This window comes from Macrobrachium rosenbergii, chromosome 48 (genome assembly GCF_040412425.1).
Source record: "Macrobrachium rosenbergii isolate ZJJX-2024 chromosome 48, ASM4041242v1, whole genome shotgun sequence".
Classification (NCBI taxonomy): domain Eukaryota; kingdom Metazoa; phylum Arthropoda; class Malacostraca; order Decapoda; family Palaemonidae; genus Macrobrachium; species Macrobrachium rosenbergii.
The window spans coordinates 27,202,109-27,229,272 of record NC_089788.1 but is presented as its reverse complement, the minus strand read 5'-3'; the positions used below and the strand labels follow the sequence as shown (position 1 = coordinate 27,229,272).

At 39.7% G+C, this 27,164-nt stretch overlaps 1 protein-coding gene across 5 annotated transcripts in view; it reads right to left on the bottom strand.

The window, feature by feature from the left end:
* Nucleotides 1-27,164, bottom strand: part of LOC136831316 (acid ceramidase-like) — a 182,331-nt gene that overhangs the window by 89,360 nt on the left and 65,807 nt on the right. For all 5 annotated transcript variants that reach the window (XM_067091513.1, XM_067091517.1, XM_067091515.1 and 2 more), the window contains 2 exons: nucleotides 13,484-13,677; nucleotides 5,353-5,497 (listed from right to left, as the gene is read on the bottom strand). In XM_067091513.1, the coding sequence (XP_066947614.1) occupies nucleotides 5,353-5,497; nucleotides 13,484-13,677 (339 nt within the window). The remainder of the gene's footprint in view (nucleotides 1-5,352; nucleotides 5,498-13,483; nucleotides 13,678-27,164) is intronic.

Sequence of the window (27,164 nt, the reverse complement as noted above, 5' to 3'; positions counted from 1 at the left end):
AAAAACTCTTACAAGGACCGATAATCTTAGAAGTGATCAGCAGCGATAAACACCGCAAATAAAGGTGAAACTTTCTCCGCAAGAAAACCCTGAACAGTGAGAATGTCTTTAACTCCAAAATCAAAAACCTACACAGGGAAAGTCCTTCCCCAATGCTACCCCCATATTTGAAAAGAGACCCTTAAATTACAAAGTAGTTCTCTTTCTCAAATATATGGCAGCAAGAAAGAAAAATCTTAGGAAAGGCTCCCTTTAATGAAATACAGTTCAAATGAAGGTTCTCTTTCCACAAAATCATACGTTAACCTCTCCTTAAAGAAAGCAATTAACCTCTTCATATAAGAAATTGTGACCACCTCTACACTAGTTGTATATCAGAAACCTGATTCATCAATCAACAGAGGCACAAGCAACTGCCCTCCTGCCACAGAAAAGGGAGGATAAGTCTTAGCTACCATAAATACACCAGATAGACCGGGGCAAAGATTACCACCCTCGATGGCAGAAGAAAGTCAACCAAAGTTCTAAATTCTGATCAGGAAAATCTCGCGATGATGAGAACGTTCCGATACCATGGGGGAATCGGAAAAACGAAACAGTAACCAACTGTTTACCAATAGAACCTCCTGCGACTGGAAAAGGAGTCAAAATCCCTGAAACAGAATGTTAGGACTACTAATGGCAACCACCTGCCTACTTAAATGGAAGCCGAAACGATAGCACATGCTGAGATTCTCTAAAGGCAGGCAATAGTCGAGCAGGAGACATGTGCACAGGTGATAGGAGCACAAGCAATAAGAGCACAATCGTTAGATGTGCAAGCGAAAAGCACACAAGTGATAAGTGCATAGGCACATGAGTGCAAACTAAAGGCATGCAGGAGATACAAGCACAAGCCATAGGCATGCAAGCAATATGCATACAAACCACAGGTGCACAAGCAATAGGTGCATAGCCATAGGCGCGCACATGATAGGCAATAGCCATAGGCAAGCAAGAGATATGCACACGTGCCACAGGCACGCACGCATGAGCCATACAAGCAATTGACGCATACATGAAAGGCACACAAGCCACGGGCATGAATGCAATAGGCACACAAGCCATAGGCGCACACGCAAGCGGCATACCATAGATGCGCTCACAAGCGGCATACAAGCCATAGATACACGTGATTGGTGCACAAGCCATGGGAGTGCACAAGACAGGTGCACAAGCCATGGGAGTGCACAAGAAAGGTGCGCAAACCATAGGTGCACAGGCGATGGGCATATGGGTAAGCTATAGAGACATATCCACAAGACTGCAGCATTGCAGCAAAATGTGCAAATTTGCGCCAAACGAATGCTACTAGTGCATCAAAACTGTGAGGCACATTATTGCCCTGGCCAAAAAAATCCACAATACAGTGAGTCCCCCATTAGATTGCGGATCAGCAATCGCGCCTTCAGTTAATCGTGGGTTTTTTTGTGGAACTTATCTCCAAATATATCGCAGAATATTCACTAATTCGCGAATTTTTTCATAGAGCAATACCTGCTAATTACTGTATTTTCATTTTATTTTCATGACTAAATACATTTTTTATGATAAAAAAATTATTTACTAATTTTCAAATATTAATAATATAAACACAGCAAAATATCAATGAAATGCTAAATTAAAATCCCGCAAAATCACAAAACAGCTTACCAATGTACATAAACACCTCAGTTCAAACCCACCCCTCTCTCTCTCTCTCAGTTTATATATCCTTTAATTAAAAAACAGCAAAATATCATTAACATGTTATTTCACTTACAGAATCAATTTATACTGTATTATTATAGCGACCTACTCATCATAATACTGTATGTATAAAAAAACGATCGGCCTGACATCTGTAATTGTTTTTACTGATGTACACATACGTATAGGTATGTGTTGCCATATTTTTTTTCTGTGATTTCCTGTACCATACTTCATTACAACTTCAGTTGACACTATAATTATCACACATTAAAATAGTACCTAAGAGAATACTTTGTCACTGCTGATGTTTCATCTCTACACTGTAAAAATATTTTAAATTTGAATTTCACATGTAAGCAACACAAGGTTACATTCTCATCCCCAGCTAGTTTAACAGTGCCTGTCAAGTCTCATTCCCAGCTACTGTGATGAGACTTCAGTTGTTAACACCAGTTTTCTCTCTCTCTCTCTCTCTCTTAATGAAAAGTGAATTACTGAACCATAAACTTTTATGTACATTTATTATTATTATTATTAACACAGTTTCACCAGACCACTGAGCAGACTATCAGCTCTCATAGGGCTGGCCCGAAGGATTTGGATGAAATAACAGGTCTAGGTTAGAATCTTAGTACTGGGACCAAATAGGTCACTCGGTATGGTGATAAATGAATGAAATTTAAAGCTGCACAAAGGCATACGCTCTCATACTGGAACACACTTACACAAATATATGTGTGCTCATGTTTCCATATATACTCACTAAAAAGTATGGCCTATTCGGAGACAAATCAGAATTACTTGTGTGTGTCTCTCTCATATGATGAACTCCATTTTCCAACACTGGATTTTACCTGTTTTAATTTATTATTTTCAGGTTCTTCATTCCATATATTTTGCCATTTACTTACAATGATTGTTTTTATATATCTTATATAGTCACTACATTAATAGGGATATTTGCATTTGCTACTGTCATATGGACTGCTTCTTTGGCTGCTTTATCAGCCTCTTCATTTCCTTTAATCCCTACATGGCCAGGGATCCAACATATTTCTATATTTTTTCCATTATTATAGAATTTATGGAGTGAAAACTTAACCCTTTAATGCCGACTGGACGTATTTTACGTCGACAAAAGTTGTCTGTCGGGTGCCAAGTGGATGTAAAATACGTCGACTACAAAAAGTTTTTTTAAATATTCACGGAAAAACACTTATAGGCCTCGCTTGCGAAAAATTTTAAATCACGCGCCTTGAGGGATGCTGGGAGTTCACGGATCACGCTGTTTTTTTTTTTACAAGCGTGACCCAGCTGTGCATGCGCGAATTTCTTTCTTATCCCAAAAGAAAGCATCAGCTAACTCTGCTGAAAATCTCAGAAATTCTTTAGTCACTTTGTCATAAATTTTGCACCATTTTCTATTAGACTTTACATAAAGTTTTATATATGAAAATGTGTGCAATTTCATGTAGAATACAACAAAAAATAACTCATGGTTGTAGCTTTTATCAATTTTGACATTTTTTCATATAAATCACCATAAGTGCCAAAATTTCAACCTTTGGTCAACTTTGACTCGACCGAATGGTCGAAAAATGCAATTGTAAGCTAAAACTCTTACATTCTAGTAATATTCAATCATTTACCTTTATTTGCAACAAACGAGAAGTCTCTACCACAATATTTCGATTTATGGTGAATTTTTGAAAAAAACTTTTTCCTTACGTCCGTGCTAACTCTGCTGAAAATCTCAGAAATTCTTTAGTCACCTTGTCGTAATTTTTGCACTGTTTTATATTAGCTGTTTATAAAGTTTTATATATGAAAATGTGCGCAATTTCATGTAGAATACAACAAAAAATAACTCATGGTTGTAGCTTTTATCAATTTTGACATATTTTCATATAAATCACGATAGGTGCCAAAATTTCAACCTTCGGTCAACTCTGACTCGACCGAAATGGTCGAAAAAAGCAATTATAAGCTAAAACTCTTACATTCTAGTAATATTCAATCATTTAACTTCATTTTGCAACAAACGAGAAGTAAAGCATAACATTTTAAAAGATCCATGGAAAAGATGCATATTCATCATGTTGATGTTTTGTATAATATGATACTAACATGTGAATATAGAGTACAGTATAATGTAGGCTAGGCTACCGTATATGTATACGATATACCATAGCATAGGCTAAGTTAGTTCTTGTCTGTTATTCAATTTCTCTTTATATTGAATTATCATAAGTCACTCTGCATGAACCTCCAGAATTAGCTGATATTAATAATTACTATACCGTGTATGTATAAAGTATACATTATAGTGTAGGCTAAGCTTCCATATATGTATACATAATGCTGAATACCCTAGTGTAAGCTAACCTATATTTGAGATACATATTTTCCAACAAACAATGGGTTCTTAGAACCTAACCCCATCATAAGTAGGATAATACCTGTATAAGCATTTTTAGTTTTTTTTTTTTTGTGTTTGAACTATCAAAATGGGCAGTTCTAAGTATTTTTATAAGGGTTTCAAGTATTTGCGGATTTTATCTATTCGCGGGGGGCGGGGTGTGGTACACAGCCCACACGAATATGGGGGGTTTACTGGTTAATGAAGAGGTAGGGTTCATTTAAAAAATTAAATCACACATTTTTTGTGAAATATATGTTGAACTACAGAATTTCCTGCATAGCTTACAGTAACATGCAATTTTTGTGAGAAATAATTATCTAACAGTATAATCATATAATTTATGCAAACATTCAAGTTTTATTTAAAAACCTTACATTAACAGGTTTTTACCGCTTGCATAATAAATACATTTTGGGTAGAAGTGTGCCATTATTTACTCATTGGTGATTTAGAATATGTCCTTACAATTTTAAAAAACTTCTTAAAATGATGTTGAAATAATATTCATGATTTTGGCCACAGGTGTACCAATTTTCAGTCGTAGAAATTTTCCAGTGGAACACCAGTGCACCTATATGTAGGAAACGTAATAAGGATCTATATTCTTATGAGAACAAACCAAAATTAACACTGAACATAATCCAAGACTACAGCAATGAAAAAATCAATATGAGAGGAAGAAAATTACTCCTGTACTAAAATATGGCAAACATTTGCAGTTCCCTTATAGTGGCAATAATGCCACTGGCCTGTGAGGCAAAAACATCCACAGAACTCATGAACATTAACCAGACACTCAACAGAATCATCATAATGGAGAAAAGGTGACAAATCAATGACTGAATGGATGAAAATGAATGGCACAAAAAATAAAAGAATAAAGATGCTAAATCTCTTGAAGATCACCTCAGAGTATGTCTGCGTACAACAAAACTGCATGGAAGACTGATGCCTAATGGAGGGGTGGTCTGGGAATGCACAGTGAGTCTATGTCTTTTAAGATTTAGCAAATTAGTATGGCTGGTGCCATTGCACAGAATATAAGCTATTTATGTTTAATGGGTTTATAATGAACAGAGAAAACCTCTTCCTCGGAGAATATGAGAGACCATGGAGGAACACTGGAAGTCAGGGAAGATATAAGCAGGAAAAAATTCTAACTTAACTGTGCAATCAAATGAACACCAATTTCCACTTACCTTTCGAACTGCTGTAAGAATTCCAACATAACCTGCAAAACTTGTGGACTCAAAGATGACCTTCCCTTCTTTCTTAAATTGCAAGTGGACAGTTAAAGGATGGAGAAGCTCTGCTACTTTCCAAGTCTTGTTTTTCTTGTCCCACCTTCAAAGGGTAATAAGAAATCAGCCAAAAAAGCTGAAATTATCAATAAATCAGCCAAAAAAAAGCTGAAATTATAAGTATGAATGTTTCACAACTACATAAAAAAAAATGACAGATTAAACATCTTCCATTTTCAACAGGTCAAGGCATTTTTCCAATTGTAAAAATCCATAATACAGTATACATTTAGCAGTGGGTGAAGCGAGTTTTAGATTACCCATGTTTCAGCCACACCCAATAAAAAAAACAGTACCCAAGCAAGTGATGTGGCTAGGGGGAAACAAATACATAAGCATTCTTATGGCTGTAAATGGGTAAATGTAATGACAGTTTTTCTTTTGAGAGAACAATTCTGAAATTTATTCAGTATTTAATCTGGCTCACATCAGTCAATAACAAACTATCTTATCTTTGTTGCTTCATAAAGGCTATTAATGTCATAAGAATATTTTTATTATTAATATTCTGTAGCTTGATAACTTTCTGATTCTGAAAGTAAATTATTTGTAACCTAACTTTTACCAAATCTTAAATTAATTAAATTTCTTTGTTTTGATTACTTTTACATTTAATTATTTTTTACAAATAATAAAATAACTGCTGTTGTACTACAGTAGTACACTCTACCAGTGAAACATTCCTGTTTTTTCTATATGTATACAGTATTTGTTTGCAAATCCATCTCGGCCATTCCAATGCCTATGTCCTGTATTTCAAAAACTGGGTCACCGTCATCTGTTACACAATGGTCAACCCAGGTTTGTTATCATTGCTAAATATGTCAAAGGGATGTCTATTTATTTAAGAAATTTTGGCAACAGTACCTTGCTGGATTTTCTCAGTCTGAGATCACCACTTTCGAGGTGATGATGAAATCTCATGCAGAACTGACTAAGCTGAATTTGTGACACATTTTTGTTGTCACAAGGCTGAAGCCACTTGTTACACAATGGTTCATCAAACTACTTAACATAATATGACATCATCACTCGTTACAGATAAACACCAAATATTCTTCAAAACTAGTTTGTTTTCTAAAAAGAGATTTAAAAGTGGAAAAACACAGTGCTGGAAGTTTGAAATTGTAGGAAGGATTAACATGCTGGTGGAGGGTTCACAGTTTTGAAGATGTAAATGAAGAGAATCTTAGTAATCATTAAATTTCTCTATGATAAAGGCACTAAAATGGTTCCAACATTTCTTGAAAACATTGGCAGGCTTCTCATCTTAAGCAAAGAAACCCTACCTCCTATGGAAAGATCACCCTGGCAATTTTGTTGCTGCCAATACTTGTTACCATATACTACAACAAAGCCCCATGCACCAGTTTCACAAAAATGACAATTTTTATGATAAAATTAATTATGTGGATACTTACCTTCTGTTAAAGTTAGCTTATATCTTTGTGCCACTTGGTGCAATCGGCATTCAAAATAAACAAAATATCGCTTGACTGACCTGCCAGGACTGTCTCCGTAATCACCTGTTTTCCAACAGGTGGCAACGGAATGTTTACTTTCTTGTCAGAATTCTTGACCACCCACTAAGATGTGGGGAGGCTGGATGAGTTTCCACTTTATCAGTAGGTAAGTATCCAAATAATTAATTTTATCACAAAAAATTTTCATTATTTGGAATGACTCTCACCCATTGTTAAAGTTAGCTGACTACCACACTGAATGAGGATGGTGGGTTAGTGCAACCAGAGAAACACCTGCCCAGCTAAGTGGAAAAAGCTTTTTAACATTCCTGCCTATTGTGTGATCCCTACTGGTAAGTACTATCACCAGACGTTAGAACCACAGCAGGGTTTAAGACCCTTGTAGCGAGACTTGTCAGAGGATCCTTACAGCAAAAAAAAGACTATCTTGTAGAGTACTAATAGTTCCTGTGCCCAAGTCAAAAGCCCATAACCAAGAGTCCAACAACTACCTTTAGATATGAAGGTGCGCGCCTATACACCTATGTGTACCTTCATGCTCCCAAAATTCAATAACTGTATATCATAACAATTAACAGTAAGAAAGAAAGCAAAGTTACTCTCATATTTGGTTCAGGAGAAAGTGTCCCAGCTGCAACAACAAGACTAAGGTCTTTACACTTCTCATACTACATTCAAATGTTTTGCAAAGAACGTGAGGCAAAAACAGAGTTACGTCTCCACTTAGCTGTGTTGACAACTTTCTCTAGCGAAGGGAAATAAAAAAGACATACTTATGACTCAGACACCGCAAGGCTTTACTTTCAAAACTAGCAAAAGCTCAGGAATCAACTCTGTGTGCACTGACTTAAGCATTCTTGCACATATGAGCGTTTGGGTCCTAAAACAACAGTAAAAATTCTTAACTCCTCCTCTTGAAGATTTAAGTTTTTCTAAATAACCCTTAGAGTCTAACTGGACATAACAGCTACTTCTTCACTGCCTACCAAAGCAGTTAAATTATGCACTCACAAATCTGGGAAGGGCTTTTGCTTCCAAATCTTTTTTCAAGCAATGAAAGAAGAAAGAGAGGTTTTCACTAAAATAAAGCTCACATACAAGAAAGGGCTTGAAGGTCACTAATTTGCTTGCCATAACAAGAGCTAAAAGAAAAGTGTCTTCTAGGTTCTTTAGAGATGCCTTATCTAAAGGCTCAAACTGAGGTAACATTAAAACCTTAAGGACTACGTTCAAATTTCACCATAAACAATGATAGGAAGATTTGAAATTCTCAGCTCAAAAGACTGAAGACTTCTTTCAGATTTAAACTTGAGTGATATTCCAATTAGTATGACGCAGAACAAAAGACAACGTAAAGCGACATCCTTCCATATCTGGGACAGAAAACTACTTTGCATAACTGAGATACCAGAACTCAATCCAGATATCATAATGCTGGATACCTGTCTGAACAAGCACCAAGATCAATAAACTGACCATTGCCACTGATGCAGTCTAATGGTGGTTGGCAATCTCCATGAGGTCTGATGAAGCATGTGGAGTTTTGACAGGATCTTCTCAAATAAGACTGTCTGAAAAGATCTTTCCTGAAATGCAGAAGGCAAGGAACATCTTTGGCAAGGAGAGGAAGTTCAGGAAACCATTCCCTTTGAGGCCACCAAGGAGCTAACATCTTTGGCCAGGAGAGGAAGTTCAGGAAACCATTCCCTTTGAGGCCACCAAGGAGCTATCAAAATCATCCTTCTGCAAAGTTCACAATTTGTTGAGTATTTTCCTCAAAACAGCAAACACAGGAAAAGTGTAAAGGTCTAAATTCAACCACTCTTGAAGAAGGGCATTGACTGCCCATGCTTGAGGAACCTGGCATGGAGGGCAGTAAACTGGGAGTGTTAATGTTTTGCGCAGTTGCTAAGAGACTGATGTTTGGGTCTCCCCAGAGGCTCCACAACTTCTGGCAGACCTGTGGAAGAAGAGACCATTCTAACAGAACACCTTGTCCTTTTCTGCTGAGCTAGTCGTCAATAACACTGTTTCTCTCTGAATGATGTTCCAAGACCCTGTCCAAAGGTGAAGGAAGTTTCTCTGCTAGCCTGAACATATCTCTCAATTTGTGCCTCCTTGCCTCCTTATTTAAGAATCAGATGTTGAATTGTTAGAAAAGACTGCTATCGTCTTCTCTGACTAAATGTTCTACTAGCGCAAGACCATTCTAAACCGCCAAAAGCTCTAGGTTGTTTATAAGCAGTTTGCTCTTCTCTCCAGTCAAATTCCCTGACATCAAATGTTTCACAGAATGACCCACCAATCTGCCTCCTAGACATCTGAGGATAATATGAGGTCTGGGTCTTAAATCTAGAGGCAGACCCATGCAAAGTTTCTCAATAGTGGCAGAAAATTGTCTAAGCATCTCTCTGTTGGAAAAACACTGAAAAGATAGAGCAGATCTTCATCCTCAGATAAACAACTGACTGGATCAGAAAAACCATAGATTTGTTGACACTAAACAAAATGCCCAGCCCCAAGGCTAGCCACAGAAGATAATCCCTCGCCCTCAAGATCGCCTGAAACGAACTGGTGAGAACTAATCAGTCGTCCAAAAATAGAGAACTCTGATACCAAGCACATGACTCCATCCTGCTAAAGACACCAACACACTGGTGAATACTTGTGGCACCATACACAGACCAAAACACAGAGATTAGAACTGGAAGTCCTTCCCTTAGAAGACAAAGCATAGACCAAGCTTTGACGGAGGATGTACTGGGAAATGAAAGTGTGTGTCCTGCATGTCGATAAAAATCACCAATTTGCCCTTCCACATGACTGCTAAAACAAACTGAATGAATCCATTGAAAAGGAATTAAAGCGAATAAACTTGTTGAGACTGGAAATGTCCAATACTGGCCTCCGGCCCCTCACTGAGGTCTTGGGAACAAGAAAAAATGATGGTTATAACCTTCGTGACTAGATTAAAACTGGGTCGATGGCCCCGTTGCATAATAACTGTTTGATCTCTCCCTCCCAAACTCAGAACTTCTCTGTGTGAAGAGAGTGGGGAGACAAGGATATCAGGACGTTGAGAGGGGTGGAAAAATAACAAAAGGTACCATGCATCCTTCCCTGAGAACCATCACTACCCATGGTTCTTCTTGAAGCTTAGCCAGACACTTCAGAAACTCTGCACACAGCTTTCAGGGGATTCTTACAGCCTACTTGAACTGAGAGTTCAAAACACCAGTTATGGTTACACTTACAATTCTTTCACTTAGAATGCGAGCCTTGATCACTTACTGAAGCAGAACTCGAGATCAGTTTGGGATATTATTTGCGGAACTTTCACACGGAAAAGGTTGTAGGAGCAAGACCATAGAGGCAAGACTTCAAAGATAGTGCTAAGAATTTTCTATTCTTCTGATTCAAGTCATCTTAGGGGATGGTCCTAAACACTTAAGGGTTAAGGAGACAATGATGGGATGTGTCAAAAACAGCTACTTTTTGGTTGAGTTGAACTGCTTTATAAGATAAATGTGCAAACAACTATTTCTGTTCTTTAAAAATGAGTTGTAAAAGACAATAATAGGACAATCCTCCCTTAGCTTCAGAAATAGGTCTATCAAGGTGAGGTTAATACTCTGATGCCTCATCAAGAAACGTTGCCCCTTCAGGACTAACATTTACATAACTATTTATTATCTTCATTATTTCTTCTATGCACCTAAATATATACCTATACATACATTTATATATATACAGGTATACATATACATATATACACATTCACATTTATATTTCTCGCAGTAATCAAGCTTTCATGCTAAGAACGAAATGCTAACTTCAAAAGTACTTCCGCCTCACAATTACATCAAAGTAACTAACCAATTAGAGAAGTCTTTGCTTCCTTGGTGTAAGAACTTGAAACTTGCATGTTGAACAGAGGAACGTGAAAAACTGGTATCATATCTACGTCCTAACACAGCTCTAAGCAGCTTCATAAAATTGGAAACCAATGCAGTGGCATTTCAACAACCAGTTATAAATGATACATTTCCGAGAACACCTTGGTTGTTTAGTTTAAGCCGGCAGCATGCCAGCACATTGCCTCAGCTGGTTGGTTCTTAAGCACTGACTCCACAAACAGTTGCAGGCGCACTATACATTGTTTGTGTTAGGTGCAGAACTATTTAACTATAAACAGTTCACTAGCATTTTCTTTTGAATGTTAAGCTGTTTCCAAATGGTACTGACTGTTCTTGAAAATGCGCCTTCTCATAATCAGTGTTAACTTCTTACTCATTTTAACAGCAGCAGAGGAAGTATAGAAAAGAGCGCCAATCAATGAACTGATCCTTAGCAAAAGGGAGTGAAAGTGAAAAATCAAGAACTATGCATCACTTTAAAACTAAAGGAGAATAAACCAAATCAGGGTTGAAAACTGTCAAGTCTAAAAAAAGAACCAAGACAGTACAAAGCTGAAAACCTCCAGACTAAAACAGTGAGGCAATTAATGGCAGAGAAAGAGAAATACCAGGGAACATCAGCAATGTCGTCGAGGGATGTAGGTGTTAAGTACCAGATGGCTGGGACAGAGATGGCTCGGTGAGAGAAGGTAGAAGGTTCTCTCATGACGTCACCACAGAACAAGGACATAGCCAGAGCCATCTGCACAACTATTTACAAGGCAACTGCCAAGGAGCAAGAGCCCTTTCTAGCACAAAGCTAGCTTAATCTAGACAAATAAGCACCAGATGAGGAAGAGCCACTAGTACAAATAGGAACACTTAAGGTGATGAATACAAGGCAATAGAGAGAGAAACTGAGTAAGAGAGGGAGGGTTAACATCCAAAATGATAGATGATATAGGGCAAGTAATGATTAGAAGTATTGATGCACTGCTCAGAAACTAATGAAGTAAATGTTACACTACAGTACATCTATAATCCCTGGATAACACCACCTGTTCAGAAATCAGAGAATGCATCGAATTGGAGCCAAAAGATGATATAGGAGTTGAAGGGCACAGACCTTGGTCCTGAGACATGCCTTGGTTTCCTGTCAGTGGAGAAGACCAACTGATGCAGGCGAGCCCAGAGGGTGGGCTACAGACAGACAAACACTCCAACACATCTCTCACGGGGGAAACTTGGGTCAATAACCATGGGGGGAACCATGATCTTTACTCATAATAAATATGTATGGTAAAATTTCTAAGAAAAGAAGAATATTCCTTAATTTACCCATCATTTTTCTCCTGAACCACATAGGGAGCACAAGAAGGCGGAGCAGAGGGAGTGAGAGAGGAAGTGACCTGTCAGGCAATGGAGGAGGAGGAGAAAGAGAAGCAACACTGGAAGAAAAAAGAAAAGACTGAGTAAGCTTATGGCCGGCCCTAATGCACTGGCTATGTAATCTATTAGCCTCTTGTATCTTCCGATGCTTCACAAAATTATACAGTGAACCTCCCGTATTCGTGGGGGATGCGTCCCACACCCCCCCTCGAATGGGTCAAATCCGCGAATGCTTAAAACCCCTCTAAAAACACTTAGAACTGCCCATTTTGATAGCTTAAACACAGAAAAACCCTGTAAAAATGCTTATACCTGAATATTTTAATAGTTTTATCACAAAAAGTGCATTTATTCATGAAAATTATATGAAAATACAGTAATTAGTGAATATTTCTCAGTGAAAAATACCGCGAATCGGCGAATTTTCCGCGAATGATGACTAGATACGTTCCACAGAGAAACCCGCGAATGCGTGAGTCCGCGAACGTTGACAATGCGAATACAGGGGGTTCACTGTACACCCTCTCATAAGACCACTCCTTATATTCTTCACAACGAGAAGAAAAACTACACTCAAGGCCCAACAGGTAGATTAACATAAATGTGGCAATCATGCACAACCAAAACTTCAAGTTTAAACAAAACTCATTCTTATACAACCTAATGCTTTCATCTCTGCTTGTTGTAAATGCAAAAACAGAAAACAAGCACAATAATGAACAGGAGGATATCAGCCAGAAAGTCAGTAATTATCACTGCTGGTTAACACCATACGCACAAGGACACGGCATGAAGGATCCTTACAAGAACATAAACATTTCAAAGCCACCTGGTGGGAAACAAGTGATTACAAAGACAGTCCTAGCAGGTCAGGCAAGCACCATTTTGTTTATTTTGAATACTGATTGCACTTAATGGCCGGAGGATATAAGCTAACTTTAACAGTAGATTAGATTCATTCCAAATAATTCTGAGTTATACTGTTGTTTGCGCATGAACATTATGTATTCTGGACTGCCTGTTGATTCACCATTACAGTATTTATTATTTTCTGGTTTTTCTTTTCTCAATTACAGACATTCTATTCTGCAAAATCCAGCGTCACAAGATTACTTTTTAGACTTGTTCCTTACAAATGCTAAATCTTTAATAATAATTCCCGAGAAAAGGATACTGTAGGTATGACCAACCATGAATTTCTAACTAGAAAGTCATTATTTGGTTCTGCATTTAATGTTAACACAGACTCTAATATCTTACCCTAGAAATACACCTGTGTCTAGATTTCTTCCATGAACAATATTGCCATCAGGATCTTGTGCCAAAATGGATGTGCACAACGTGAAGACTTCATAGAACACGTTGTATAACGTTATCACTGAAGGGGGCAAGTTGGAATAACCAGCAATTCCGACAATTTCTTCATAATATGGGTATGGCAGGGTAGCAGCAAGCTATAATTAAAAAAATGTACATAACTTATTTGATTCTCACTTAGTTTACACCATTAAAAAAATAAAAAATTACTATTTAAGATAAAATATAGTTTTATATATACTTCCCAAGTAATTACATTACTTACAGTGAGCTAAATTTTGAGATTCACGGTAGCACTAATGTCAGTGTAGGTGACTAGACCCCACCCAGTTTCAGGGTAAGCGGCGAACGACTTCAGAAGAGAGCTCAATTGTTTTTCCCCTTCTTTCCATATGAGGGGAGGAGGGTGGGCTTTGATTCATAATTAATTGGTAAGTATATATAAAATTTTATTTTATCATAAAAATGTCATTTCTATATATGTAACTTACCAAGTACAGTAATTACATTGCTGAATCCCAAATTGACATGGAGGTGGGATATATGGATTTTTCTACCCCAAAACATTATGGATAATTATGAGTTAGAGAATAGAAAATATTAGCATTGGTACAATGCTTGTCGTTCCTTACCTGGCAAGAGAGCTGCTGCAGGTAGATACTGCCTCTGGTCGGCACTCATCTTAACCATGTAGGGTGTGGCAAGTTGGCCAGACACACTCCTACATCAGTGGGTGCTTTGCAGCAAGGGATGAACCCAGTGACTAACAAAGTATACAAGTAGCCAGTTGCCCCTGTCCTGGGCACAGTGCTGCCAAACCAGATGACCAGAATAAAAAAACATGAACATCACCTGCACCATAAAATATAAAAACACCACCCACCCATTAAAACTAAGACTGGTGGGTCTCCAGATACACAGTACCCCCACGCTCCCCTTACGACTCAACACCTGAGTTCAAGGAGAAGAGGAAAGGAAAGAAGAGAAGCTTCCTATGCTTCGTCCCCCAACATCATGCCAGCCATGGATTACTGCCGTAAAGTACTACAATTTTAAAAAGTAGTTTCCACATCAAGAAGATAATGGGTCACGAAGATAGGCTTGCACCTCCAGTATGCTGCTTGAAGAACTGATGATAGGGACAGGTTGTGCTTGAAGGCTAACGATGTCGAGACCGCTCTGATCTCATGAGCCTTAGCTCTGACGGACAATAAAGCCTCTTCTCCAATCTGAGAATGGGCCTCGGAGATCAGATCCTTCAGGAAGAAAGACAAGCCGTTTTTGGACAAGACACGAGACGGATTTCCAACTGAGCACTATAAATTACTTGCAGGACCTCAAATCTTGTCTGTTCTGTGCAAGTAGTACCTCAGTGCTTTACTGGGCACAGAACTCCCTCCTCCTCAAGTGGGTCCAGTATCTCCATCAGGCTTTTAATTGTGAAGGAACGAGGCCAGGGTTTGGTTGGGTCTTCATTTTTAGCTAAAAAGCCCAAGGTGAATGAACATACAGCATCACCTTGGGAAAATCCGACTCTCTTGTCAAGAGCGTGCACCTCACTGACCCTTTTGGCGGTTGCTAATGCTACGAGAAAAAGGGTCCTCCTGGTAAGATCTCGTAGCTAAGCAGAATGAAGAGGCTCGAAGCGAGGTCCCAAGAGCCACTTCAAAACTATGTCCAAATTCCTAGAGACAGCCTCTTGCCCCTTGGATTTACAGGTATCAAAGGATTTTAGGAGGTCGGACAGGTCTTGATTGGCTGAAGAATCCAGTCCTCTGTGCCAAAACACCAAACTCAGCAGAGCCATATATGCTCTGACTGAAGAGGAGGAAAGGCCCCTAGATGTCATGTCTTCAACACCAGGCTCTAAAGATTGTCCACTTGGCTTGATAGACCTTGTCGGAAGAGGGGTGTCTATACTTCACAATTGCTTCTGAAGTTGCTCTTGAAAACCCCTTCTGTCTGAGGAGTTTCCTGACAGTCTGAACCCTGTCAGGGCCAGAGTGGACAGTCCTTGGTGGAACCGCCTGCAGTGGGGCTGTCTGAGCAGACTTGGTCTCTGTGGTAACAACCTTGGGAAGTCTGTCCGCAGCTTGAGGAGATCCGGAAACTATTCCTGTCATGGCCAAAACGGGGCCACTAGAGTTATCGTGATGTTTGTGTGGCTGCGGAACTTGTTGAGGACCTCCCATATCATGCAGAACAGTGGGAGGGCATAGAAATCCTTGCGTGACCTGGGCGGTGGACGCCATGCTACAGCATGGCGTCCACCGCCCAGGCTAGTGGGTCTGGTACTGGTGAAATAAAGACTGGCAGACAATGATTTTTAGATGTCACAAACAGATCTATAAAAGGTCTCCCCCACAGTTTCCACAGATCCTCACACACCTGCAGATGAATAGTCCACTCTGTGGGGAGCACCTGACTGCAACAGCTCAACCCATCTGCAAGATGTTGAGCTTGCCCTGGATGAACCACGTCACCAACTTGATCCGGTTGTGGTCTGCCCATAAAAGGAGAGTTCTTACTGCTTTGCAAAGGGAGAATGAATGCGTCCTTCCTTGCTTCTTTATGTACGTCAGTGGCCGTAGTGTTGTCTAAGTGTACAGTCACTACTTGATTGTGGACTACCAAAGCAAAATGCTGAAGGCCTAGAAGTCCCCCCAAGCAAGATCCAATGCGTCTGCATAGAAGTCTAGGTTGAGGTTTAAGGGAAGAAGGGACTTTCCTTCTGACAGCCTGCCTTCTGACTTCCACCACAGGAGGTCTTCCTTTATTTCTTGCGATATCGGAGAGACAAATGTGCCGAGATGAGCTTTCCTGTCCCAGCTGGCCCGCAGATAAAACTGAAGAGTTCTCATATGGAGCCTTCCTAGGGAAACAAATTGCTCCATGGAGGCTAAGGTACCAAGAAGGATCATCCATTGGTTCGCCAAGCTGGTTTGACGAGCAAGGAATTCGTTGACTTTCTTCAGGCATGACTGAATTTTTTTGGGTGAAGGAAAAACCTGAAAACTCTGAGAGTTTATCATCATCCCCAATTAGAGAATTCCCTGTGATGGAACCAGCTGGGACTTCTGGAGGTTGATTAGGAGACCTAACTCTTGAGCTAAATGAATGGTCTTCAGAAGGTCCTCCATGCACCTCTCCTTCGACGGCGATCGACGGAGCCAATTGTCTAGAAAGAGGGAGATATTTATCCCCATCAGATGAAGCCACTTGAGAGCGGAGCAAGGACTCGGGTGAAAACTTACAGACCAGTCGAAAGGCCGAAGTATAAGGCCTGATACTGGTACACACTGTTGTGAAATATGAATCTTAGATATTCACTCTGGATATACAGGAATGTGGAAATACGCATCCTGCATGTCTATAGTTGTCATCCAGTCATCCAGTGAATGGATGACATGACAGAGTGACTCATTTCCATCTTGAATTTTGTCTTTTCGACAAAGAAATTCAAGGCACTGACATCCAGTACTGGCCTCCATCACCCTGATGCTTTGGGGACCAGGAAGAGGCGGTTGTAAAACTGTCTGACCTGACCTCTTTGACTTCCTTGATGGCTCTCTTCTCGAGGAGGGCTGAAACTTCATTGGAAAGGGCTGAAAACCTCTCAGATCCTACCGAGTAGGCGGTCAATGTGATGGGTGTGTTGACTAAAGGGGGCTTCTCTCTGAATGGAATGGAGTAGCCCTGTTTCAGCACTGACACAATCCCTTCCTCCGCTCCCCTTGCGCTCCACCTCTCCCAGTAATGGAGGAGCCTGGCTCCTACAGGCGCATGGAGGAAAAGATCCTCACTTCCGAGCAGCGGGCTTGGAGGAGGACTTCTTAAAAGGGCAAGATGAAAAACACAGGTTCATCCCAGGCCTTGACTGAGTTCTGGTCCTGCTACCCCAAGAGGGCAGTGGCTGAAGTGGAGAAACGGTCCTGGTACCCGTAGATGAAGAATCCCTGGGGCGTCTAGATGAACGAGCTAAAAGGGCCTGTGCTTTTCTTCTGGAAGCTCTGAAGAAATGTCGCTGACTGTAGCTTGAGGGAAGAGCTGCTGGCGATCAAGAGGAGAGTATAAAAGGGCAGACTTCTGAGTAGCTGTGACGCTCTTTGTGGTGAACGAGCACCAGAACTCTCTCTTCTTCAGTACAGTGCTCCCATCATGTAGAGAGAGGCTAACTCTTGAGAGCCATCCCTGATGCCCATATCCATGCACCACAGGACATTCAGCCAATCCGCTGTGATGTCCTCATGAAGCGAAGAGCAATTCTTAATCTTATGGGCTAATGCATCCACTGACCAGTCCAAGAAGCTTATCACTTTAAAACTTCTAAAAAAGTTCTTCAGAAGGTGGTCAATTCTGCAGGGAAGAATATCACCTTAGCCATGGCAAAGAGGCTGATCTCCAATTTGAGTCTATAAGTCCTGAGAAGTCCCCCTGGGAGGAGGCAGCCACTCCCAGTGAGGGAGCTTCTCCAGTGTCATATGAAGAATACCTCCAACGCATAAGATGAGAGGAAGGATAACTGAACGAAGACTTCCCCTGCTCTCTCTTCTCCAAGAGCCAACTATCCAGCTCACTGAGAGCTGTCCTAATGGAAGATGAAAGCACCATCTTCAGCAGCCTGGAGGAGTCGGCAGGATTATCACTGAAGAACAAGGTCGAAGCCAGGGAGAATAAAGCTGCATAGGCTGTCAGAGGGGAGCCATGATCCATACCATCTTCTTCACCTTCTTCCAACGAAACGGGATAGATACGACTCCTAAGGGGCCTGGGCCGAAGAAGAGGACTCACTCTTAAACAAACTTAAGATATCAGCCAGCTGACGCTGAATCGGTGCTAGCGATGGGTCCGTCGAATCAGCAGCTGGCGTCGAAGGGTTAGCTATCGTCAGGCATTTGGCATCTGGCGCCAGACATGTCAGAGAATGCGTGGATCGTTCCACGGAAGGTAGAGTCCATCCATGTACTGAAGTCTTGGGCGCTGTAGGGCACTAAGATACTGAAGGGTGCTTGTGTGATGATGGGTGCTTGGGCGTAACTAGAGGATCAGGTGCTACTGGGCCCTCAAGCACTAATGGGCACTCAGGAGAAGACGAGGAGTGTCTTGGTGCAGAGGAATGCCTGGGTTCCCGCCCAGGGAGAAAAGCGTTCTGGGGAATCTCAGAAACTACGCGAAGGCTGCTGCAGGGGTTCTCTCAATCTCTTGTAAAGCACTGGAGGGGATCAGACTGTATCCACCACAGCCTTTTCAGTGGCCATGATTCATCACTAAAGTGCCACTGGCACCTTTCTCCTCAGGGCTGGAAGCCTTGGAACTCAAGGACAGCCTACTCACTTCTGAATGGATGCCTTTCCAATGGTGATCTTTTGTCACAACCTGGGAAATTGCAACAGGTCCGACTGAGGGGTCGACTGCCTGTGGGCAGACCCCACCAACCTCCCTTCGGCCTCCGGTATGGCTGCTCCCATGTGAAGGGGAGCACACCAGTGACCTTTGCCTAGGAGTGTCGGCGGGATGAACAGCTGCCTCCTCCACTGACACTTCACTAACACTAACACACTTTTCCCCACTTTGTCCATACGGACAAGTATTGAAGTATCCAATTATGTCACTGTATCCACTATTAACCCCATTTTAACATCGAAATTATGCACGAGTTTCAACTCAAGGCTGGCAAGGGGGGACGGGGTCAGGGTCAGAAGCAAGGGAGCTGGGTAAAGGAGCAGATTGAATAGCTGAAGGACTGGGAACAGGTGACAGTGGGAGCAGGCATAAATAAAGCAGGAATATTATCATCAGCAGAATTATCTACGGTCTTGCTATCTACCGTCTTATTCTTGGCTCTAGCAGATGCCTTTCATTTTCATTCTGTCTCGTCTTGCTAAATGAGACCCCAAAACCTTCCATTTTTTAGCATCCCACTCAGAACATTCGTCACAGGTTCGATCAATTGAACACTCTTGTCCCCTACATCCTATACACATAGACTGAGAGTCATACAAGTATTTCTCTTTAGTAAATCCTGTATTGCAGCCTTTGCTGCAACAGAGAAGACTATTAGCACTAGGGTCAGACATACTGACTAACGAGTCAACAATTGTAATTATAATCAAAGTCAAGTTGAGAAAAAAATTTCCTAAATTGAGAAATAATGGTCTCGCTAAGAGAACCTAATGTAAATACAAAGCCATAGTCTACCAGTACTTCAACAAAAAAAGAATCTCAATGGAAAAGTGACGAAAGCCAAAATTTCAGCATACTGCTCACAACTGAACTTCAGTCAGGAACCGGCAGAAAACAACTGAGCTCTCTGCTGAAGTCATTCCTCACTTACCCCGAAAATGGGCGGGGTCTAGTCACCTACACTGACACTAGTACTACCACGAATTTCAAAATTTTTAAGCTGCCTGTGAGTGAAACTGTGAGCAATATAATTACTTGGTAAATATTCTATCTAAAAAGTCTGGCACAGGGTACAGTATTACTTGTAAGGAATTTAAAAATTACCTAAAAGCTACTTGGCCCATAAATTCCTTATAGGGGAAATTTTAAACAGCTAATTTTTAATGATCAATTGCACTGTGGTATCATACCTTCAATACACTTTTCAATGGAAAATTGTCAAGTTTAAATACCCTATATAATATTTCATGTCTTCACAAAAACAATACCCAAAAATTTATGATACAAGCTATGAAAATTCAGCCAAAACTCTGGCAACACCAGGATCCTTGGGTAGTGCCTAAGTTAGGAACACTGTTGGCACTACCCAAGGATCCTAGGATGTTGCCAGAGTTTTGGCTGAATTACAATAGCTTGTATCACAAATAAATTGCCTTTTACATTTTGTTTTCCCACTGTTCTCTTCCCAACTTTCTGGCCAATTTCTTTAATCTTGTTTCCTTCAAGTTTTTAGGTCCTACAAGACTAGAAACTGGACTTTTTAGTCTGGTTAAACAAGTGTGCTTCATAATAATCTTGAAATCGATGTTAAATTTAATGAGCTTTAGTTGACAAATTATATGTACTTCCATACTGCAATAATTCTGAAAAGTATCCATGATACTAACATTTATTTCTAAAATGCCATTCATTACATATTCACCTTTGCCTATGTCATTTTTGCTTTGCTTTTCATCAAAATTTCGTACCTGTACTGTCATAGTATACTGGTAAGGGATACTATCTTTTGAAGTAAGGCTGCTAGCTCCCACTTCCGCCCCCAGAATGTCTTATGGGCTTATTTGCTTGCAGCATCTGGAATTTCTTGGTGGTAACTTATCCCAGTGCTGACCAATGGTGCTAATTTCTCAAATAATCAAATGGGAAAAATTTGTCTGCCTTCATCATCAAGATCATAAAACTATTATCATCATTAGCATTTCTAACACCACAACTATCCTTTAGGAATCTAAACAACTGACCTATGCTACACCAGGCCAAAAAAATATTCACTCAGTGGATGTAGTGATTGCTGGGCAAAATACAGGTCTGGTTCAAATTCCTAGAAGATATAGTGATGGTCTAGTAAATCTCACGTCAAGCAGCTCAAATCTTGAGTGGATACATTAATACCTGGCAAAACACATTAGCAGTTCAAATCCCCTAAGTGGATATGTTAGCCAGGTAAAACACGCATCAGCAGTTCAAATCCCCAAAATGGATTTGTTGTTAGCCTGGTAAAACACACATCAGCAGTTCAAATCCCCCGAGTGGATTTGTTGTTAGCCTCGTAAAACACGTCAGCAGTTTAAATCCCCAAGTGGGCTTGTTGGTAGCCTGGTAAAACACACATTAGCAGTTCAAATCCCCCAAAAGGATAGTGTTGGCCTATAAAACACATCAGCAGTTCAACTCCCTCATGCGCAGGCCTGGCTAACACAAGTCAGCAGTTCATACCCAGAGTGGATTGCCTGGCAAAACACACGTCAAGAGGTTTAACTCCCCTCAGTGGATATAGTGTTATGATGGCCTAATAATGACATGTCAGCAATTCAAATCCTAAGAGTAGATATAGTACCAGCCTCTAGTGGATATAGTCTTGGTTAGGTAGAATATATATCAAGAGTTGAAATCACGGATATAGTCTTGGTTAGGTAGAATATATATCAAGAGTTGAAATCGCAAGTGGAGATGGTGTTGGCTGGGTAAAATATACATCAGGGATTCAAATCCCTTGGGTGGATACAGTGTTGTTGTGTCTGCCTGGTAAAACGTGTCAGCAGTTCAATTGGATATAGTGCTGGCCTGGTCCTATTAAGGGGCAGGGCACTGCCATAAGGCCCCACTATAAAGTAGGTCAGCATTGCTACCTCATGAGTGAAGGGATTTGCTTCAAATTTTTACCACTTATTAAACAACTAATACTGAGAATACCTGCATAAAGAAATGAAAAAAAGTTCAAGCTCTGCAATAAAAAAAAATTGTAAATTTTCATAAACTATTGCATGTATAAAAAATATGCACTCAAAAACAGTTTTCCTTATGTGAGACCAAAGACACATCGTTATATTATATGCTGTGAAAGTTTCATTGAATTTTGTCCATTCTTCTTCGAGGTATGTTCATTTAATTTTTTTAAAAAATATGTTTTGAGAAAACGGCAAAAAAAATTTGTTTTGCTTATTTTTAATATGTATGCAACTTTGACAGGTAGAAAGCTGATTTCAGCAGAAAAAGTGTTCCATCACAAAAGAAACATCTGAAATTTACAAAATAATCGGATGACAAGAAATGTGCTCCCTGCCTGGTTTCCTTTTGGATGACTGACATACGTGACATATCTCCAATACAAACTCTTGGCTTTCGTTCAGATTTCTTTTACCTTTTCAATTCTCACAGTGCATACATTTTTATATATTCCTCATATTATACATCTCTTCTTTGCTCCTATTTTGTCAGAAAAAACTGTACTCAGAAATGCACTAAAAAGCCAGGCATGGCATGACTCACGAAGCACACTGGCACTACGTGATGTGCCCGAAGGAAATGTTGCCATACACTTACAAATTTTTTTTACTCATGAATAGACACCCTGCAGAGATATCCTGAGGAAATAAAACATGATATTCATTCTCTTTTTACCATTTGTCAAAAAAATAAACTGACTTGTAAAGGATTTCACTTATGATAACATAAATTTCATATACCTGTACGTGAATAGTGATGAGGATGATTGCTGTTCATTTGCATGTCTGTATACTTATATACAACATGTTGATTTACATACAGTATTGTGGTTATTTTACTGTAAAAATAAGTCAAGAAATACATGTGTAAAAATAAGTTAAGAAACAAAACATTACAGTAAACCCCCCGTATTCGCGTTCTCAAAATTCACGGACTCACGTATTCGCGGATTTCTCTGAGTGATAAAAGCGATGAACAAAATTGTCAATAAAACCATCTAAAAATTTTTTTGAGCAATAACACTTAAGGATATACTTATTTAAACACAAAATAGTCCAAAACTATCAATAACTCAATTGGATCATTCCTTGAAATCGAAGATTGGCACACCCCTTAGAACAGAGGTCAGCTGTTCAAAATCAAGAATGCATATACTACTGGCCTAGTAAAATGAAGGTCAGCAGTTCAAATACCCTGAGAGAGTATAGTGTTGGCTTCGACCAGGAGAAACTCAAGTCAGTCATTCAAATCCCTGAGTGGATGTAGTGTTAGTGTTGTACAGTGTTGGCCTGTAATGGTTAAACACAGGTCTGTGGTTCAAATCCCATGTGGATACAGCAATGGCCCAGTCAAACAGACCAGCAGTTCAAAGCCCGAGTTGATATAGTATGGGACAGATAAAGCAGGTCAGTAGTTCAAATCCCAAGTAGGTAGTGTTGGCCTGGTAAAACAAGTCACAAATTTAAATTCCAACTAGACAGTGTTGGCGTGATAAAACGCAGGTCAGTAGTTAAAATCTGAGTGGATATAATTTTTACATGTTTATCATCACAGCCTTGCTAATTGGTTATCCCTTAACCTAGATTCAAGCTGCAACCAGCCTCCAGAGGACCTGACCCACTTTGTCTTAAGATTCCAACACTTTCCTAATTATCCTTGCTGCATATAGTAGCAAACTTTTCAGGGACAAACCCAGTTCAAGGTTTATGCATCCAGTCCTCTCAAGGTTCCTCTGTAGGTCTGAGATTACTCCTAATAATCCCAGGATGACAGGTACTACTTCCACTTAAGCTTGCCATAGCCTTTACTTCCATCTTTGAAAATTGGTATTTTCTTATCATCTCTCTTCATTTGTCCTTAACTACTGTGTTCCATGGCACAGCTACATCTATCACACTTTCTGGGTTTCTTACCTAGTTCAGGTCTGGCCTTTGAGCCTGTAAAATAAGGTCCATCCTTAAGTCCTGGTACCTTAGCACCTTTATTTTCCATTTTTCAGCACTACCTTAGATTTAAGATTGTACCATTTTTGTGTATATGGTGAGCTATTTTCTTGGCAGATCGTCATACGCAAGGGTTTGCTAACTGTCATGTCTTCTCTTGTACTTCTTTTGAGCTAATGCTGGGCATTCTCTTATGATGTGGCTGACTGTCTCCATCTTCTGTTTGCACTTTAGCATATAAGTGATGTTGATACTATTACAATAAGACCTTGAAGATTTGCAATCCCACATCTGTAATACATCCCTGACAGCACCTTCCTCAGTACAACCATGTATCGTGTAAGTACTTATTGCACACAACTGCAAATGTGCAAATAGAGCACAAGTGCAGATAGATGTGCAAAGCAAAGATTGAACTGTCTGGATGGGAGCACAACAAATACCTCTGCTCAGCATATTTATAGTAGGCTGACTAGCTCAGTGAGAACGCTGTGTGCCAACTAGCTTACTGATGAGGGGAGTGGGGAAGAAAGGGATCATCAAATACAGCACATCAGTTGGGGGTAGCAATAGATTTTCACAATGAACAAGCCTCAGTTCTGTGGTTTGCTCTTTCAACTGTAGTTATTAACCTGTATAATATGGAGAGAGAGAGAGAGAGAGAGATGAAGGCTGTGTGGTACAACTGTTTAACCCTTTCACTGCACGGGACCGATCTCCTCAGTCATTGAAGTGTCTCATCCAAGACATGGGACTGATCTCCTCAGTCATCATTCTTTTGGTTCTAGTTAGGCAACTCGTAATAGATAATGCATTTCCAGTGTCATCTTATTCTGTACTCTAGTGACAAATGGCAACATTTCATTTCTAACTTACAGGGTAATCTCAGGACAGGGGCTAGATAGTGACTAGACCTCAGTAACCATCGAAATGACATGGAGGGAGGGGGATTTTCTCAATGATGAAGTAGTACAAAAGCTTTTATTTGGAAATGACAATGATAGTAATACACCTAAACTATCAGATAGTTTTCATAGTATCAGTAATGAATATGGTGATGTTTATTATATCGTAGTTACAGAAAAACCTAACTCAGATAAATTTTTGACTAAAGGTTTTATTGGAAATGATCATGGATCAGAGGAAGTGATAGAGGAGGAAGAAGATTTGTCAAGCACCATATGTGGCATGAGTAAACAAAGAAAATGTGATAAAATTTGTGAACTGAAAATCACTGAATATTCACTTCGTAAGAAATTGGTGCTCTGAAACTTTTATTGGAGATAAATTCTCCTTTCCTACAGAATGCCAAGTCTACTTTTTATTTTATTTTTATAAGGTTTTTCCGATGAAATTTTTCACAAAAAACAAGTGTTCAAAGTCTGTAATACATATTTTCATACTGGATAATGAAAGTGGCATTACTTTACTCCATGCTTTGAGAGGTATCACATTGAAATGAATCACCAATAACAGCAACATAATTCAGTTTTCAATAATTACCTATATATCATTTGCATATTTTATCAATACTATAATAAAACATTATACAGTAATGTAATAACATAATAGTATAGTGTAATATTATAACAGTAATGAAAATAACAAAGAACTGAAGTACATATATAAAAGGGAGAAAATTAGTTGGTTACATGATTAGCAGATCACTGCTCTCATTGCTAGGGGCAAAAACAGGCTCACAGTGAAAGGGTTAAGGTTCACTGTATGTACTCTTACTGCATTACAGTTTTTTTCAATCTTAATGCTGGTAAAATATATATTATGTGGTAAATTATGCACTATGCACAGTGCAGTGCATTCAATTGGCTAATGATGTAACTGTATACAGTACAGTATGCACTGTAGTACTGTACTGTACAAAAAACAGTAAACATAGAAAATGTAAATAATACGGGAGATCTAGGGAACTTGAAGTGTGATAGCATTGCACTTACATATACGTACAATACTGTTCAACATTACTGGATACCTGGTGGTTGTGTTTTCATTTTTTTTTAAACTGTATATGTACAGCATTCTGTGGGAAGCAACCCTGAATAGGAAGGCCAGCACTTGAGTAAACATTTTTCTTACTGAGACTAGTTTTGAGGTTGTAACATACCCAACATCTGGCTATAAAAAAAAATCTTAATAAACACACATAGTAAGAGACAGATAAAATACAACAGAACTCAATACAGTACTGTGAATTAAAAAAAATTTGAACAATGATGTTTAATCAATTAAAGCAACACTTCAAGGAGAAATAAAAGGCAATAACAAGATAATTAAACAATAAATACTGAATTAAAAGCAAAGCAATTCCACTGACTGTTCACTGCTACAGTTGGATGGTTTTTCTCTCATGGTAAACAGCATCCTGACTGCGGCAAGTTCCATATCACTAAACCTGCTGGCTAACATGGAAAGAGTCCACACTCAGAGGATGGCCGTGTTGGAGGGAATGTTTGGAAATGGCACTAAATGCTTTGCTTCTTTAGTGGCCTGTTTGTTCTTAATGACAGGCTTAGGTTTTCAAAGGCACTGCTGCCAAGGGCATACTGATTGTCCTGTACATGTCTTGTGCAGTCCTATGAGAAAAGCCATGAGAATCATTAAGATACCAAGTGTGATCAGTATATGACTGATCATCCAACAGATGAAGGCATACAGCATAAAAGAGTCAATGTCCAGTTCATCCTATGGGAACCAGAAAGCTTCCTCCGTCATATTCCTAGGGGTCTAGATCTGGCAAGCAAAACATTAAGAACTTCAACTAACCAAGTGGCTTACAGGTCAATCACTGGTGTCTCAAACATCCTGAAAACATTTTTTAACATTACAGATATCTAAAGACTATTTGGCTCTTAAAACTTGGCCCTTGCAACTGCATTCCACCACTGCATTCCTCCTACATGGAAGTTACCAAGCAGACAGCTCAATGGATCTGCAATCCTCCCACTCAAGCATCTGTTTTGCCAACTCGCAAAGTGGAAAGGAGACTACAGTATGTCTCATGACTTGTTGACATATGCCAGCAAAGTGGTGTTATCACTCATCAAGACCACTGAGTGAGCCATCAGCCTGTCCCAGAATGTTTGAAAAGCTAACAGCACCACCTGCATCTCAAGGACACTGATGTGCAACTGAAAAATCATCTACAGTCCACCCTCCCAAAAAAACTAGGTTCTCTAGGTATATGACTTATCGACCCCCTCTCTCACTGCATCTGAGAACAGAATGTCCCTTACATCATTGCTGTGGGGTAAAAG